Source organism: Asterias amurensis, chromosome 1 (genome assembly GCF_032118995.1).
Source record: "Asterias amurensis chromosome 1, ASM3211899v1".
Taxonomy (NCBI): domain Eukaryota; kingdom Metazoa; phylum Echinodermata; class Asteroidea; order Forcipulatida; family Asteriidae; genus Asterias; species Asterias amurensis.
Window position 1 is genome coordinate 31239622 of NC_092648.1, and position 18622 is coordinate 31258243.

At 38.0% G+C, this 18622-nt stretch overlaps 1 protein-coding gene across 3 annotated transcripts in view; it reads right to left on the reverse strand.

The window, feature by feature from the left end:
- The window catches only part of LOC139936681 (TOG array regulator of axonemal microtubules protein 1-like), a 50437-nt gene extending 33894 nt beyond the window's left edge, over nt 1–16543 (reverse strand). For 2 of the 3 annotated variants that reach the window (XM_071931559.1, XM_071931551.1), the window contains exons 1-4: nt 14321–16543; nt 5111–5255; nt 2522–2659; nt 168–230 (exon numbers count right to left, since the gene is read on the reverse strand). In XM_071931559.1, coding sequence (XP_071787660.1) covers nt 168–230; nt 2522–2659; nt 5111–5255; nt 14321–16321 — 2347 coding nt within the window. In that variant the 5' untranslated portion in view covers nt 16322–16543. The remainder of the gene's footprint in view (nt 1–167; nt 231–2521; nt 2660–5110; nt 5256–14320) is intronic. The other variant, XM_071931566.1, reaches the window with a different exon arrangement.
- Nucleotides 16544–18622: the final 2079 nt, after the last annotated feature.

The window sequence follows — 18622 nt, forward strand, 5'->3', positions numbered from 1 at the left end:
CAATAATCGCTATGCACTACCCTTCCAAACGGTCGCAACAAAAATTTGCTTCTGCTTTGCACGAAGCATTCGCAGGAAGCATAAACCTGGCTTTATGTGTTAATGGAAAAGAATCACACAATGATACACGGCATTGGTTAAGTCTACATGGTAGAATGAGAGATTACCGAACAGATTGTGATCTTCCTCCGCCCTGTTCATTTCTTCCTTGATGCGCCAGGGACTCCAGTCTTGGAGATACAATAAGAGTAGTCATGGAGAGATCATTGGGAAAATTGTTAAATTAAACTGTGTGTCTGGGGTTGTTATCTTACACTAATTTAGTTAGATTATAGGCCTGTGGTTAGGATACATTCAACTCAATGGGAGAATTAACAAAGATGGCTCAACAGAGTTTTCATAATAAAATCCAGTCACAAATCAAATTTTGTGGGGAAAAAAATAATAATAATAATTCATACAGTTGTTCAAAGTCTTTTTTTTTTTTAACAAATGATTAATGAGTATAGCAATATGTAGTTAAAGGTTTAGTCAGTGAGTTTTACAATCTTCAGAAACTCATATCTTTCTGTCTGCTCTGATTTTTCATTTTTGCTTCCAGAAAAGCTGCTTATCCTGCAGCCTGATTTCCTCAAATGCCCAAAAACCTGTCTTGAATGAGCATTTGACAGACAAGCGAGTTTACTCCAGACAAGCACATGATGTTGATTTATTGGGAAACCACTCCACTTTAAAACAAACTCCGGTTGAATCCCAAGTGTACTTGTGGAAACCAAGGGGGAAAGGGACATTTTACAACACAATGAAATAAACTAACTACTGAATCGCTCCCATGTACAACCCTTAAAAACGACACTCTTTGCATTCTCGTCTACAAGGAATTAAGCCACTCAGTTTACAAGTGTAGGAACTTATGAATAGCGAGAAAGCAACTTCCTATACAGCGCAATTAACACCTATGAAGGTTACAAACAGATGGACTTGAAGTAGGTTGCCCGAAGCTGTCAGTGATTTTAATGGTTAAAATCGATTTGAATTCTGAAGCAATCAAGTATTAAACAAACAACCTTCAAAATGACAGAATGACAGGCCTTTGGGAACAGCCGCCCCATACAGTTCCAGGACACAGTGATTTATCACAAATAGAAAAGCCTGAGTTTGAAAAAAACTCACAGATGTATCAATGATCATTTTTGGAATTGCGTTATAAATATGAGAGCTGTCATTATTTATAACTATTATTATTAGCTTAGCATGTTGCCATAACAGTCAAAGACCAAATCAGAGTCAAAAGCAAACAGAATAATCTGCACTTTGTGTCAAGTGGCAAATAGAGACAAAAGAAAATAGTGAAAACATGTTTTAAATCAAACCCCGGTTTCACTTTTTTCGAATATCAGGTTTTGAATTTACAAATTCAATTGGTTTACTAATTTCCTAAAACTAAAGCATTTTATGCAAACATATTTCAAAGGGAGTTTTTCACTTTGACATCCCTTATACCCCGTCCTTATACATAAGGACGCATGTGTAGGTTTAAATCTTTAAACAAAAACTTTAATTTTACCATAGTTGTAACACAACCTTTTAAAGGCACTGGACACTATTGTTAATTACTCAAAATAATTGTTAGCATAAAACCTTACTTGGTAACAAGCAATGGAGCAGCCCCACTTGTGTGGCAAAGGCTAGCTGAATCCACACAAGTGGGGCTAGCAATGGAGAGCTGTTGATAGTGTACAAATATTGAGTGGCTCAGAGTGGAATGGGAGGAATATTATCACAAGGTAAAATTTGGACTGTTCCATTTCACGAGGCGAAGCCGAGTGAAATGGAACAGTCCAAATTTTACCGAGCGATAATATTCCTTCCATTCCACGAATTAAAGCCACTCAATATTTGTTTTATATAACTGACATATATATAAATCCTTGTCATTTGATGTATTTTAAAAGTATAAAATTATGAAAAATCACACAAATTACTGACAACCAAAAATCATATAGCGCCGCGCAGCGGCAACAATGTACAAATCGGATCACAACCTTTTGCACAGGTGCTCCTTTGTTTTAGCAGCGGCGCGGCGGCGCTGTACTGCTCAACAACATTGGGAACAAGGATGATCCTAACTGTTGAATGGGAAATGCTATTCCCCATGGGCGAATAGGTCTTTTTGATCGCCGGTGCGGATGGGAGTAATAGTGAATGTCATGTGAAGTAACATAGTTGTGGAGAAAGAAGTCATTTTCCACTAAAATATTTTAATTTGATTTCAATACCTCAGAATTAGATTTTGGGGTCTCGAAAACAAGCATCTGAAAGAACACAACTTGGTTTGACAAGGGTATTTTTTTTCTACTTTTATTATCTCGCAACTTCGCAGCCAATTGAGCTCAAACTTTCACAGTTGTTATTTTGTGCATATGTTGAGATCCACCAAGTGAGAAGACTGGTCTTTGACAATTACCAATAGTGTCCAGTGTCTTTAATACACAAGATTTATAGCAAAAACAAAACCTACCTCTGTCTGTGGCTGGAGCGCTAAAGCTGCCCTGCTGCTGGTCATCAATAGGGCTCCCTCGTGAGCCAGGATACGTTGCCAGCGACTGCCGTTTCAGTTTATCCAGATGAATTTGCCGATAACTAGTTGGTCCATAACCTTGAAAATAAACAATGGAAAAATATATCATTATTCATACATAACAAATCAGAGAGACCCACTGTCGTCAACCTCTCAAACCTAGCTGTAATTTGGAATATTTCATTTCAAAAACTAAAAGGCCATCAATCAAATATACAAGATGATTGCCATAACTTACATGTAGAACATAAATTAATCTACATGTTTTTTACTTCTACAAATACAACCAATAATACCAATCACAAGCACATATATGAATTGCAAGTACAGCATATATGAGGCAAACAATATTAATTTTCAAACAATTTCTGTCCAGATTTGATGCATTTCATGTTTTTTTTTTTTTTTGCGTGTCCCCACTCTATAGTTCTAATGACACAAGTAAAGACACACAGTACAATTATAATGAACACTAGCTGCATAAAGTGACTGAACAACAAGGCAGTAAATGTTAATGAACATCAATGACAGCTTAGCGACAGCTATCTTTTTCACAGTACAAATTAGTGTAACTTCAACAGGCAATCTCTATCGCTACGAGGAGCAGTATCTCACGATTAAAATGGCGGAATCAGAATGTCCGCCTGGCTTGTCTTGAGAAATTATAATTAGCTTGATTTATTCCGCCCAGACTTAGGGTGTTATGCTTTCTGCCAATTGGACACAATTCTGATGTGCAAGGTTTTTCATGTATAATGAGTTGAGGTTTACACTGAGGTTGGGGGAAAGGGTTGCAAATAACAAAACTATTTATTTCTAAAACACTGTAAATATCCAAACAGATAACATTTGTTGATTTACCAGTTTATTATAATTAGGAATATTTTTGTACAGGAAAATGAACATTCCAGACAGAAATTATGAGCCAACTTTGACTAGAGCCGGATTTGAACCAATGACCTTTAAATCATTGTGCCAGTGCTCTGCTGACTGAGCTAGTCTAGCCCTATGTTGGCCGTCTCCCTATGCTATATGTTCCAGGTGCATGTCTGATAGTTCATCAACTTGAAACCATTCAAGTGAAAAGGGAAAAAAGCAAAGGAAACTTCTATGATTGTTTTAATTCTTCTGTTAAAGTGTTTGTCCCAAATAAATGTATTGTGGTTTTGCAGAGATTTTCCAGGAATTTGAGTTAAGTGCCTAATCTCATGGCTGTTTGTCCTTTAAAATGTGGAACTCTGTGCTTCTGACTCAGATAATCAAATGCTTCAGAGGGCACTATACTAGCACAGAATTCTGTGATAGCAAGTGCCATGAAATTGAGCCTGGATTTCTGTACTTGTTTGTGATGATAAAAACCAGTTTAAGTTGCGATAGCATGCAAAACGTATCTGGTTGTGTTTCAGTTCAGTGACGCCGGCAACAGCTACATGTACGGCGCAGTTGCAACATCAGATAATTGGTCTTGTAAGTGATCTGGCCATAACGAACCCATTAATTCGGAACATGGCCTTATCATTCAGTATTTATGTATATAACACTCACACGTAAATCAGCTGGAAAACATATCATCTCAGAAACTACACACTCTCCCAAAGGGCAAATGTATGTATTTAACCTTTTGACACCCCAAAACACCATTCGCCAATCCTAAAACACGTTTTTACAAGCAGGTCAACAGGAACAATGTTGACTTTACAATTTGAACTTTACCAGCCACAGGACAGCATTTAAAATTTAAACATAACATCCACATGAACAACGTCTTTTGCAAATACCAATTGCCATAATTCGTGCAGTGGACAGATAAAATGACCATTTTGTCAATATTTGAATATTCTCTCATATCATTATAATAATAACAGTCTAGGCCCTACCCATACAAAGGCAAAACAGCAGTCTTCTATACTAACTGCATGCTTTGAATACTGACAAGTTGTTTCAATAGTATGGAAAACTATTTTCTAAATGGGAAAAAATATTTCAAAATACACTTTTCTCTTCTTTGCAAAAAGCACAAGTATGATAAATGGATTTATTATTGTGCAAATGAAACACACATTGTTTTACTTATTTACATATAAAAAATTTACTTGACACTTCTTTATATTCTCCAAACTACATATTTGTTGCCATTCAAACAATGACTAGGCCTTGTGTCGTGACAGTACATTTTTATTGCAGTTATAGTTCACATCAAAAGGAAACCATGGTAAAAACAACAACACAAATCGTGACAAAACAAACCAAAGGTGGTTACAGCGGATGGTCGAAACTCCCAAAACCATTGGTCTGTTTTTTCATCAAGGCGCAGGGCCCAATTTCATGAAGCCTGTAACCACAAAAACTTGCTAAGCACATAACAGTCTTGCTTAGCAGAAGCAGGTTACCAGCACAAAATTACATAAATGGTTCATTGGGTGACTGGTGCCCCACTCAATAATTGCCTAGCAAAGATATTTGTCAAGCAGTATTCTGCTTAACAGCTTTATAAAATTTGGCCCTGAGAGGAGAATGATAAGAATTTACCTGTGTCAGGCGATGGATCTCTGGGTGCTAACTGTAGGTTAAGATTCCGCCGTCTGTCTTGATGTGGCACATCGGCAGTATCCTCCCCTCCTTCCCAGGTATTACGAGCTCTGATGGGAGGTGGTCTCTCTTCATCTCGTTTCTTCTATAAGACATATCATGAAGAAGGCAAAAAGTGATAAGTCATGCAATTTTAACTGTCACAACAATTCTGCACTTGAACACACAATCACACAGAAATAAATTTAACGTTGAATACCAAATAATCACATTGAGAGGTACGCAATATTAGCACCCAAATAGCTTGCATACTAAAGCCTGTTTCTCACAAGGTCTCTAATCGATCGTGGTTTGGAAAATCCATGTACACTTTAGTGCCCCTGTCGTGATTCGAACCAGGGTCCTAGCGGAGGAAGGCATGGTAATTATACCACTACGCCATGGCCAACCCGACCACCCTAAAAATGAGTGCTTGAATGTTTGAGACTTCTCTACACATGATGTAACATAGATTGTGGAAGAGAAAATATTAAGATATTAATTGTTTAAAGGGAAGGTACACGTTTGGTAATTGTCAAAGACCAGTGTTCTCACTTGGTGTATCCCATCATAAGCATAAAATAACAAGCCTGTGAAAATTTGGGCTCAATTGGTCTTTGAAGTTGTGAGAAAATGAAGAAAGAAAAGACACCCTTGTTGGACGAATTTGTGTGCTTTCAGATAGGAATAAAAGACTTCTAGCTAGAAGTCTTTTATTATTTTAGTGAGAAATTACCTCTTTCTCAAAAACTACGTTACTTCAGAGGGAGTCGTTTCCCACATTGTTTTATACTATCAACAGCTCTCCAATGCTCGTTACCACGTCAGTTTTTAAGTTAATATTTGTTTTGAGTGATTACCAAACGTGTACCTTCCCTTTAATTTACCAAAATATATGTGCAATATCAAAATATTAGGCCTATTAGTTCTGTTCACTTGAGACTCTTGCTTTTGTTGTCGGTATAAAAAGTTGAATTATGTAAACTTATAGGACAGTAACCATCACTAAAATATCCCTTTTAAGGTGGGCCTGTTCAAACACTTCCTTTGTTTGACATACATTTTAAGAATGTTATGTTTGGATACATTTCCCCTGCATCATTGCAATTTGACATTTCAATGGACACAAGTTCTACTATCTTTTGTCATCTTCAGTTAGCCTGGTTTAATATTCTCTGTATTTTGTCATCAGCATTTTGTATTGTCATTGTGTGTTTGTCTTGTCCTTGTTTCTTCTTCGCTGCTGTTTGTTTGTTTGTTTGTCTGTCTGTTGTCTACAAGCCTCGGCTTACTCTAACAGCCTCATGCTCTCGCTCCTCTCTTGTACATAGTTAAATCCTAGTTATTTATTTATTATTTCCTTTAAGGTTATATTGTTTCTTGGTAATTAAATGCGCTTTAGATTTTGTTACATTTCTATGTGCTGTTTAATTCCCACAATTGGTTTTTTTCTTCAACAATCACAAGAGTAAGGAATAAACGTATTATTGAATTGAATTGAATTGAACTGAATCAACAAGAGGAAACCTCCACAGCAAGTAGTACCAGTATATAAGCTACACTATGTACAGTGTATACAGCTACCACTGGATACAATGCTCCCTCCCATTCAAGACACTCAATAAGTTAAGCAAATGGTGGAGAATACACTAAGGGCTAACAAGAGATCAACAAACCATAGCTACGGGTAACTAAGTGCTGCTACATGTACTTCACAATTGGCGTTTACATACCATTAAGTCTCCTGTTTGTGACAGTGCTTCCAATACTTGCATTGCAATCATGTGCATAATCACCAGTTTGTATTCTTTTAAATTATGTTAAAATACAAAATCAAAGTAAAGAGGGATAAAAGGAAGTACACTGATATTATTCTATTTTTTTCAACTATGGAACTCAAAATTTCTTTCTTAAATAAAAGGGTTTTTTGTCAATGAAAAACTTCTAATATGAGGACCAGTCAAGATTCTCTCCAATTGAAGTGGTCCAATTGACTATGTAGTTCGGTGTAGAAAAGGCATTCCCCACACGCTTAGTGTAAAAATGCTGGTGTACTAGTAAAGTTGCAAGCTAACTGGTCCATGTGGCTGCATGTTGTAATGCATGCTGCAACATTTCAACGTGAATCTCACAACTGTTTGATCCCATTGTTAAACCGAAGCACACTTGACATGTTTTGCGACGTTGTTTGGCAACTTGCAGTGTAAACTACACAGCACTCAGTGCGTGTATAATGTTGGCTTATGTTGTCAGGATTACCATGCTCCAATAAGCACTTTTCAAGGACTTTGATCAGCGAGGCATTTTCCTGGTCATAAATTTGAAAATATTTTCTGTGTTCTCCAGAAAAGATTGTGGACTTTTTATCAATTTTAAGTTTAACAAAATTGTGAAAACTCAAAATGTATCCTCAAATATATTAAAATGTGAGCAATTTTTACTTGCATGGAATCAAATTTAAAAGATAACAAAAGCGGTCTGTCCTTGCATCGGACCATGCATGATTTTGTATCTAATATATAATTTTCATATAATTCCCATATAATACTAATTGCGTGGATTCAAATTTACAAAAATAGTATATAAACAAAAGCGGTCTGTCCTTGCATCCGACCTTGTTTGATTTTGTTTCCAATACATAATTTCTAACAAATGTTTCTTTTTATTTTATATGAACAATTTAATAGAGGTATAGTACGTATCACAGTGCATTGACTCAGTGACTTAATAGACACTAACTAATGGACCAAAGCCAAGGCTCTGGCCATAAAACCAGTCACCCCAAAAGCCATTAGCTGCTGGGCAGTGAGAACAAGCTATGCAGGAACACCGTAGGGAAATTACGTTTTGTACAATTACACTCATTACTACAAAATTGTAAACAGAAACTAAACTTCTATACAGGCATGGAATTGTGCACAAAGGCCAGGAGGCCACGGCCTCCGTTGCCCCTGGTCTTTGTCTTGGCCTTGGTGCCCTTCAAAAGCTTCCCATTGACTTTAAGGTTTTCCAGTGGAAGTGCCCTTTGCGAAATGGAATTGACCTTGCCCTCTCAGCATGTTCAAAGATGAAATTCAAGGCTTGTAAAAAGGTAATAGAACATCTATGGAAGTGAATATAATTCAAACTTTCAAAAGTTGCTTTAACAATTCAAATGTTTGAGATAAAATTTGAGGCCAATGAACAATTGTGCCTACCCATCCTTAGGCCTGACTTCATGGAGCCCCTTGGTCATTGACTTGGTGCCCTTTGAAAAGTGGCATTAAAGTAGTGGATTTCCCTCATACAAGGTGCCCTTTATGAAAAGAAAAACTGCCTTGCTCAAGAACAAGGTTTCAGGCCCTGCCTCCTATCATCTATCTTTTAAAACTTTGCATTCAACTCATACATTGTAGGCAAAAAGAAAGATTCGGCTTGCAAATAGTCAAACATTTTGAAAACCAACATTCATACACTGTTTAATGTGTGAATATTTCTCTTAACACTACTGTCAGACATATTGCATTTCTGATGATATGTACATGTACATGTACATATACATGTACATAATATATGGTAAATGTTAAATTGTAAACAGCGCCAGCAGCTAATAATGTAGCATTTAAACTGATCTCTTCACCAGTCTTACTTTGTGGTTTCGCAGTACGTACATTGTAAGACATCTGCTCTAGGGAATGCAGCTGGGTCAAATCCCACCTCAGGAGCAGAGTGGCTGGCCCTGGTTTTCATAATGTCCCGAAAATAAGACTGACACCTTCATACAAGTTTGTAACAGAACTCATTCAACTAAAAGTTGCAAGCCAGCCAGAAGCCTCTGATCATCTAATTACACAGAAACCAAATGTACCTGTAATACCACTTGTGAGAGCATGCATACAATGCTGTATTATTTTTAAATGATTTAGTTAATTTTGTTCCTGTGTCCCCGAAAGCACTGAAACGCAGCGCATTAATCACACGCTGGTTCTTTATCAAGCAATTTTTACATCATGTACCTGTAGAGTCACGTGTAATCTTGTTCATAAAGTTGAAAGAACTACTTCATACTACAAGATACCCCCATCAATTGATATCCCCAAGGATCACGAAAATCAATCAAGTATTTGCTTGGCCCTACTGGTGCCTTCAATTGCAAAAGGTCCTCAACTATTGTAACTTATCTGCGTGTAGTGATCCCTAGATCTAATCTCTATTGATTGACATTGTGTACAGCGGAACATGTCTGTTCAACCCTTTACATTAAATGTTGAGTTCAATACATTTATTCCTTGTTTTTTGTATGCAGGTCTCTCACTAAGCTAAAGACATGAAAACACAATTGATCCACCTACATGTACATGTACCGTGTGCACTAAGTACAGCAAATGTTTTACCAATGTACATGTACATGTAAAATTAGAGTCAGTATTAATCCAAACGTAAAAATGTTTTTGTTATGCAAATTTATTCATTCATTAAATACATGTAAAGGAATGACAATAGGTCTGGGCGATTAATTCAAATATCCGGTTAATAGCTTTTCCTAACCGTAACCGCGAATACCGCTTTTGACCAAACCGGATATCCGCAAGGGGCGAGGATACCTATTAATAAACCAGATAGTCCTCTAATTACAACCAAGTAACCGGACTCCTAATATCCATGATCATAGGAAACTTCTATTAGACAGCATAAAACATCATAAAATAAGTATTTAACTATATATGCTAACCTCCGTAAAGAGTTAAAACAGTTGGACATTTCCGATGTTTTTTAATGAAAGATTTCAAAAGTTTTCCTTCTATAGAGTCAATCAAGATATCCCTAAAAAAAGTAACTCGCCATCTTTAAATTAGATCCGGTTAAAGCCATTGGACACTTTCGGTAAACAGTATTGTCCAAGGCCCACACTTCGTGTATCGCAACTCATATACATACGTATACCCGGTTTCTTAGCACACGAGTCAATGGGTAACAAGATCTCATTCAAAAACGAACAACCACAAACAAATACCACCCTCTAGCGGCCGAAGCACTCACTACCTCAAGCACGTAAGTACTGGGGAAACAAATATTTGAATATCCAGTTAATTTTGGATAGTATGATAGTTGGCCAGCAGTTAACCGATTACCAAATTTCACTATTCGCTTAGCACTAAATGACAACATCTGCTTTTTTTGGTACTGCCATCTTTTTTTTCCATACAATGAATATCATCAAGGTTTGTACATAATTTCTACAGTAAATGTATCATAATAATATTTTTCAATTGTTTTGCACCATTTTCTTGAAATTATAAAAAAAAACATTTTTAAAACACACAGAATGGAAGGAAATGATGAAAAAAAGCTAAAAGTGATGTGTCCAAAATGGTCCCGCGCTCGTGTTGTTTATTCTACGAATTTGCACAATTTGCAGATTTGGCAGCTCGATTTTCAGTTTTCACAAATAGTAACAAAGACCTTTCTCTGTACAGCTGTGTACATTAAGTATCAATGTTATGAAATCATATTGTACATTAAATACACCTCACAGTAATTTCAACACTAACTTTACTGACACAATCACCTGCCCTAAGTTAGCCGAAAAGCCCAAACGTGACTACTAGCCTTTTATTACCTTCATACATTTTGCAATTATTAAAACCAAATCGATTAATTTTCAGCTCTCTCCAACCCAAGGTCGTTTTGTGTATAATTTTGGTGGCTGTTTCCATGGTGACCACCAAAGCCTGCATTTCTGTGTCATGGCAACACACTTCATTACACGTAGCCTTGCGCAAAGCAATACTCTAAGAATATATTGGTCATTAATTAACATTAGACAATTACAAGGCAGTAATGAATTTTGACGGGCGTAATCAGTTTAGATGCATGACCCGGTTGTTTCATTCACTTTACTTTCAAAATATTTTCTTCAATTTTAACTTTTCATGAAAATTTGTCATGAAAAAACTCCACAAACAACAAGTTTTACAGTAGTTTTTTTTTTTTTTACTTGGGCTTACGTTTTGTCCATCATGCACTTCAGTAGTTCTCAACCAATAGAGTAGTATTTCATATTGTATGTAGACTTAAAGTCTTAAGGGGGAATAACTATTGACTAAACGTAGAATTGTGATTGGGAGAATCTTTTTAGAGTTTATGGACACAAACTGAGCACATTTTAATAGCCTGCATAATATGTGGGTTAAGATGATGCATACTATACATGGTACAGGGTCTTACGTGTATAATTCACAGCTACTTACAAGTACCACTCAGCACACAAGAAAGAGGTGTCTGTGGGATGGGGGGCGTGGGGTTGGGGAGTTGTGGTATGGGGGAGGCGTGGGGGTGTGGAGCGGGGAGGCGTGTGGTTGGGAAGGCATGGGGGGGGGACATTAGTAGGCAGAGGTGTGGAGTGGGAGAGGCACAACGTGGTGTCGGAGGTGTGGGACAAGGGGAGCAGAAGATGTGGTTTTGTTTAAACAATATCAATTGTTTGCAGTTTGTTTACAATTGATCATTGCTTCAATGGTTGCGCAGGCCAGGTACATGTACTTTGTACTATAGACCACCATCTTGTGATTGACTATACGACAATGAAAGTCAATAAGTCTAATGAACTTACACAGTATGTATCTAGTACAAAAAGGTTCTTTTTCCCCATGGGATTTTGAATGATGTTATGATCATCAATGATTAAAGTGATCTTTCTAATTGAAACACTGTTTGTTTGTGGAATTGTATGCAGTTAGTGTTTCTCTGAACAACTGCTACCATAAAACAGTTTTAAAGTATTAGCATTCAGATTAAATAAAAAAATAATAATCTGACCAATCCAGTATGAAAAGAATTCTCAATATTTTTCATACAATCATCTATCATCTATACAATCTATAAAATGTAACTTGGTGACATAAATATTATAGAAACTTGTCACTTGAGGTTCACTGGTGATGTTGTGCTTAAAAGTTGTAAGGATTAAAAAAAAAAAATTGTTTTGTCTACAATTGTAGCACACATGATGTACATGTGGAAACACATACATGTACCTGTCATAAAGTTTCCTGACTAAAAGTTTATTTATGACCCACTCTGTGAAAATGAGTCGGATGTTGCTCAATGCATTTTAAGCTATGAACAGTTTAATGTGGAAAGTATAAAATATTTTTAAAATAAAATACTTTTTTTTTTTTACTTTTTAAGATCTATATTTGCATGGTAAACCTTTAGAACACTTTTAGGCAATAAAGCTATGAATACAAAAAATTTGTGACCATACTTATGTCTAATTTGTATCCTTTTGCACAAAATGGTAGTTGTAAACATCACTTGCAATTCGTTTTTCACAAAAATGGTGTATTGTTGGCTAATTTCAAACGGGAGTAACTCAGCAACACGATACACCCCAATTCTTAGACATCATACCAAATTACTGCTGCTGGTGTGTTCTTTCCAGCCATGCATATTTAACTCAATTCTTGAAATAGTCAACATCTGACTCATTTTCACGTAGCGTGTCACATTTGTTGTCATTCATTGTGTACATGACATACATCATCAACTGGTCATAATGTCAATAGTTTTGAACACACTTTTTACTGTACATATCTTTTCTTGTTGGAAAATATTTGCAGGCCGTGGTTTGCCTGAATTTTAGAGCAGCCATTGAACACGTTCTAAGAAAACCACATTTATAAAAAACATATATTTTGATCAAATAAGGCTTTGAGACGAAACATCCCAATGATTTGTACGATTAAGTAAATGCACTTGACACCTTTGGTATTACTGGGTAAATCTCAACATGCATAAAATAAAAAAACTGTTAAAACTTGAACTCAATTGGTTGTTAAAGTTGCGCATGGAGGAAAAAATACCCTTGCTTGTCGTACAAGTTGTGTGTTTTCAGATGCTTGAATTCAAGACCTCAGCTGAGGTCTCAAATTCAATTCAAATCTTTTAGTGAGAAATTACTTCTTTCTCAAAAACTACCTTACCGGTACTTCAGCAGCTTCTCACAATGTTTTTTAAACAGTAGGTATTTCCAGGACCTTTAAGTGCATAAATATTTATATTTGTGTACAACTTGTGTGAGCTGTGTGAAGTGTCAGTAGGTATCAATGGAGACCATTGGACTGTAAAGTATAATCCAGCAAGGTGTCAACAATGACATGTGATTGTGAAAGTGAACATGTTGTTGTATGAAGTGTACCTTTGAGGAGGTATTTTAAAATAAATATTGTACAAGGCACCAATTCAAAATTTTTACAGATCGTCGATGCAGTTTGCTTTAGTAAATTCTTGCAAAATATGCAGAGTTAAATGCAAACAACAATAATAATATATTATATATTTATACCAATTGTATGAAATATTTTTTTACAGACAAGCTTGACTCTGGGAATAAAAAAAAAATTACTTAAAGTATTACTTTATTATTTTATTATTTTACTTAAGTTGCCGTTTTGGACACTCAATGGGCATGATGGGTCTTTAACATCCATTACTGCTGGTCAGTCAGTCTAGCTCCCGTCCGTATTGATTGTCTGCAGGTGGTGGTGTGAATATAGGCGCACTCGCTGTCCAAATATTTGAATGTCTGCTTGTTTGGATGGTCATTAATTTCTCTGGCAATTTTAAGATCAATTGCTAGGCGAGTGTTGATAGATTACTTTTATTTTGTTAGTCAACTAAAGCCAGTCAAAACTTACAGTTGGTGAGGCACGTAGGTCACTAGTTAACGATGCGGGATAGTGGACAGGGAGGTCCTGTCAATAGTACATGGATTGCAATAGACGTCACCGGCCACCATACTTGATGAATTGTGAAGAGCTACCATTGGCTGAGAGTCACACGCAGCATGTATACATGTTGGCGTGCATTTTTCCTTACATTGTTTTTAATCAAAGATGGTGGTCAATGACTTGTATTGCAACCCATCTATAGTTAGTACCCACACTCTTCAGTCTTTCAAAACATGTTGTCACTTTAAAATAAAACAATAGTCAAACAATAATTGCAAATCTCCTTCCTTAAAAGATCTACGACTGTGTGGAGGATACACCCCTTAGGAGGATGGAGGGTTACGACAATCGCAACTTGGTAGTGACTTTGTCTCCTGTTTACAAGCCGTCTACAAGTGCGGGTATAATTTCTTTGCTTGGTAAATTCTTTAATTGTGTTTAAAAATCTTAAAACACTGACCTGTGTCGGCGCACTGCTGATGATGTGCGTTCGGCTCACACTGTTAGTAACTGGAATATTGTCCTCATGTTCTAGACTGGAGTCTAGCTCATCCTCCCAAGGGAGTTTAGATCTTCCCTTCCCCGCACTGTAGTATCGTTTCGGAGGAGAAGATTCTTGATTTGATGTTTGCGCAGGAATGGCACGTGTTGGTGATGGCTGTGATAGTTCTAGACTCCGTGGATCTGCGTGACTACGCTCTCGGGCACTACCGGTAGTTATGCTTCCGGTGCCTTTCATTATCCATTGAACATCATTTTCTTTTGATACTGTCGGATTGTTTCTGCTCGTTGCCGATGTAGGAATCGGGGTTGCATATTCCACTAAGCCATCGTCATTTAGTCTTGGTAGGCGTCGGCGGGCGAGTCTTGCCTGTACAGCCTTCATGACGCCATCCTCTTCCATGTTGAGTTCCACCTGATCGACAGCATGGATGAGGGGACTTATTCTACTCGGTCCCATGGCCTGTGCAAGAACTGCAAATGACTCAAGGGAAGCCTGCCTTACCCTTCGTTTGACGTCTTTAAGTGTGGGAGCCAGCATCTGGCATAACTGTGCAAGGTCAAAGTCATAGCTTGGGAACGTCAGCAGCGAGGCGATAATAATATTAAGTGCCTCTTCACGCACACCTGATTTGCGGTGTTTCAGACTGTCACCAATCGTGCTGACCACTGCTTGTGGGGTCAGGACATGCATCAGTTGCATCAGAACTTTCATGTTGGCCTGTCTGATGACCACTTTATTGTCCCCGAAACGTTTTGTAAGAGCAGAAATCAGGGGTTTCAGAAACTGCTTCACCCCTGTGTTCAACTTTGAGACTAGCACACCATAGATTTCAAGAGTGAGTAGAGTTACCTTGAAGTTGACATCGTCTAAAAGATTGCAAAGAAAGCTAATAAATGCAAGCATGTGTGGTACAATACGAGTCGGATCCTCCACCGACAAGATAATTGACTTCAATTCCTGTACCCCATTGGCCCTAGTTTTCCACTGTGTTTGGTCCAGTAATTGGTCCATAACATGCTTTGGGATGACACCAAACTCAAGTCTCTCCCCATTTTCATTGTCCCCCTGCCATCTTGAATTAGGGGTAGACCCAATTTTCTGATCCCTGCTATAACCAGAGTTTGAATCTTCACGTGACGGTTGGCTGATTTCTGAGCCTCTCCTATCTGCACTGGTGACACGTTTGTTATATGCATTTCTATCTCTTGAGGGTAGCTGTTGTATATATACATTAAACTGTTGTTTACCAACTAAGGTCCTTATTCTTTCTAAAGAAATACCAGCCGTATCGGTGAGGGTTTCGTCGTTATCGTTGTTGCAAAATCTCTTTGCAAGGGCATGTGTAACCGTAGACAAATCTGCTGTTGCAAACTCACGAGTAAGCAGTACCGGCAGTTGAATCGTTGCTTCCATGCGCACCTTTGGGTCTCTGCTCTGCAGACCGTGATTCACTAAGATGGAGAATATTTGTTGTACGTTGGTCGTGTGCTTCATATGAATATGCAACGTCTGAATGACGGCTTTTCGTATGGCCACTTTCGCATCTCCTAAATTTTCCACGATCTTTGGAAGGACAATAGCCATGCAGGAGTCCAGCTCTGGTCCAAACTGGGGGATGAGTTCGCAAATGAACTGGATGCATTTTAATCTTACTTCCCAATTCTGATCCAGTAACACAAGTGTCAAGCCCCTGAAAAGAGCATGTCTGTTGTCAAAAGGCAGTCGGCCACCATCTCTTCGAACTTTCTGGGTGAGATCATCAAGAATGTAGGCCCTCTGTTCAGCAAACCTGTCATCTTCTAGCTGTGCCAGAATGTCATCTTCATCCATTCTTTGCGAGGATGCCCTTTCAGTATGCTCGCTGTATTCTCGATCCCCTTCCCTATTTTTCACCGATTGGACTTGGAGGTCATGACTGAAATTGTGTACAGGCCGCTTGGCAACCGTCCCTGCCATCCAAGCGTAACTCGACCCAACGTTCTTGTTCTTTCACGACGGTTCTGCCCTAATAACAAATCCACTGGCACTTCAAAGTTCTGTGGATATGAGCATGATCTCTCACATAACGAAAATGGCATAACAACTTACGGAATCACGGACACAACAGTACGAAAATGAAGCGATAAAATGTTGTATTTGCTGGCCGTCGTATGTAGCCGGTCGGTCCAGTGCACAAGATGGCCGAGCTATCCTCCGTGCATTGTATTGTGATCACGTGACACCTCAGTCGATTTATCGATGGTTTCCCGCTGATTGCTTATGTTGTATATGATACAGTGGCAAACCCACGGAATGGATTGGTTTTCAGAGAAAGGGAATTCCGCCCGCTACAGTTTAAAACCAGACATTGCTACATGTATTACTTTTCAACAGAATTGTTAGAACTGGGGGCAGGAACAGGTGTATACATGGAGGAATAAATTATTCCTTATTGCTGGAGGAATAAATACATACATGGAGGAATAAATTATTCCTCCATGGTGTATACAAGCGTGATCAGTTTCGAACTTCAATAAACCAATCTCACCCATCATACATTTTATTATTATATTATACATGAGTTCCAGAGAGGAACTGGCAAACTAATCTCGAAATAGAATCAGGCATGCAAACTTCCTATTTTCAGCTGATTTCCTCTTTTGGGGTTTTAAATTTTCTCATATTCCTTCACTCGATGTGTACAAAAGAATATTGTCTTTTCCTTGTTTTTTGCTTGCCTGATTTCTCTTTTCCTCGTCTTTCATGAATAGTTACTAAAATGCCTGTGAATTGATATGCAGGACGTGAATATGGAGTGTGTTTTTTTGTTACAATGGCTATTAAAAACAGCTGATCACAATGAAGACAAAAAGGAGATAACAGAAAAGGTGTATCACCAGAAGTTAATTTATGCCATAGGGGAATGGTTACTCTTTGTAGAACAAATCATAGAGAGAGGAAAATCATTTGGAAACTATACGGATATTACGTAGATTGGTTAATCACTGACTGGATGAAAGTGGTGGTCAGTGCATGGGGGTAGTGATTGGAATAGAATGGAAGCTTCATAATGGGTAGCCTGAACATCTGACGTCATACTTCGAGGCTCGTGAATAACGCCAGAGACCGGCCTCCAGTCGCTGTGATCCACCTTTGACCCAGTTTCAATTCACAGTCAAATTCTACACAAACATTACATGCAAGTACATCAGGCATGTACATGGTATAAATAATGTGGACGCAGTTGCAGACAACCGAAAGTAGGCTTTCCATATCTGTGTTTGGATTGGTCGTCCGAGGTGACCTCAGACCAATCAAAACAATACGGTAGTTTTTACTCACTGCATTTATCCAATGATATCATTGTATCCAATGGAATCACTGGATCTGAGTAGCAGGTACCTGTCTTCATGCGGATAAAGACAGGGGCCCAGTCTACATAATGGGAGACTTTAGAACGCTAGGTGGCAGCAGACTTACCAGGTAAATTTCCATTGTTTACCGAGTTCTGAGCATGCCCACATTACCAAGAACAATAGAATTACATAGACCTTATCATTACAAATACACAGTACGCGCTGTAGGCGTTGAATGAGGTGCATGTGCTGGTCTTGCTGGCACTCAAGTTTGATTCCTAGTTAGACCAGCATGTACCTTATTCAACAGTTTGCACTTTGCGCACTGGGTCTATGGTCAGTTTACAGATGCTGCCACCTAGCGTCCCAAAAATACCCCCATTGGAGATCACTGCGGTCATGGTTGGATTAGGGAGGTTTTGTTTCTTGGAATTTTTAAAATAAAACAAACATGGCTAATGACAGCTGGATATAGGGGAATACACTACCATGAAACTTCTCCTGAAACATAATTTATTTTCAATACCAGTGTGAGACATGAAACAATTTCTGCCAAGAATTTGTAAAACAGTCATAATGTAAAAAGTAGAAGTACTGGTAACTCGGGCTGTTTACAAACGGCTTACAAACCAAAAGGACCTAATGGGATGAATGCAAAAAAAATAATCAAAGGCCTGCCGTCGATTTCACACAACTCTTCCCAACTTAAAGGAACACGTTGCCTTGGATCGGTCGAGTTGTCTTTCAAAAGCGTTTGCAACCATTTTTTATAAAATGCATATGGGTAGAAAGATGTTGTAAAAGTAGAATACAATGATCCACACAAACATGCTTTGAAATTGCGTGGTTTTCCTTTTACCTCGTCGACTAATACGCCGGCCATTTATGGGGGTCAAAATTTTGACTCCCATAAATGGCCGAC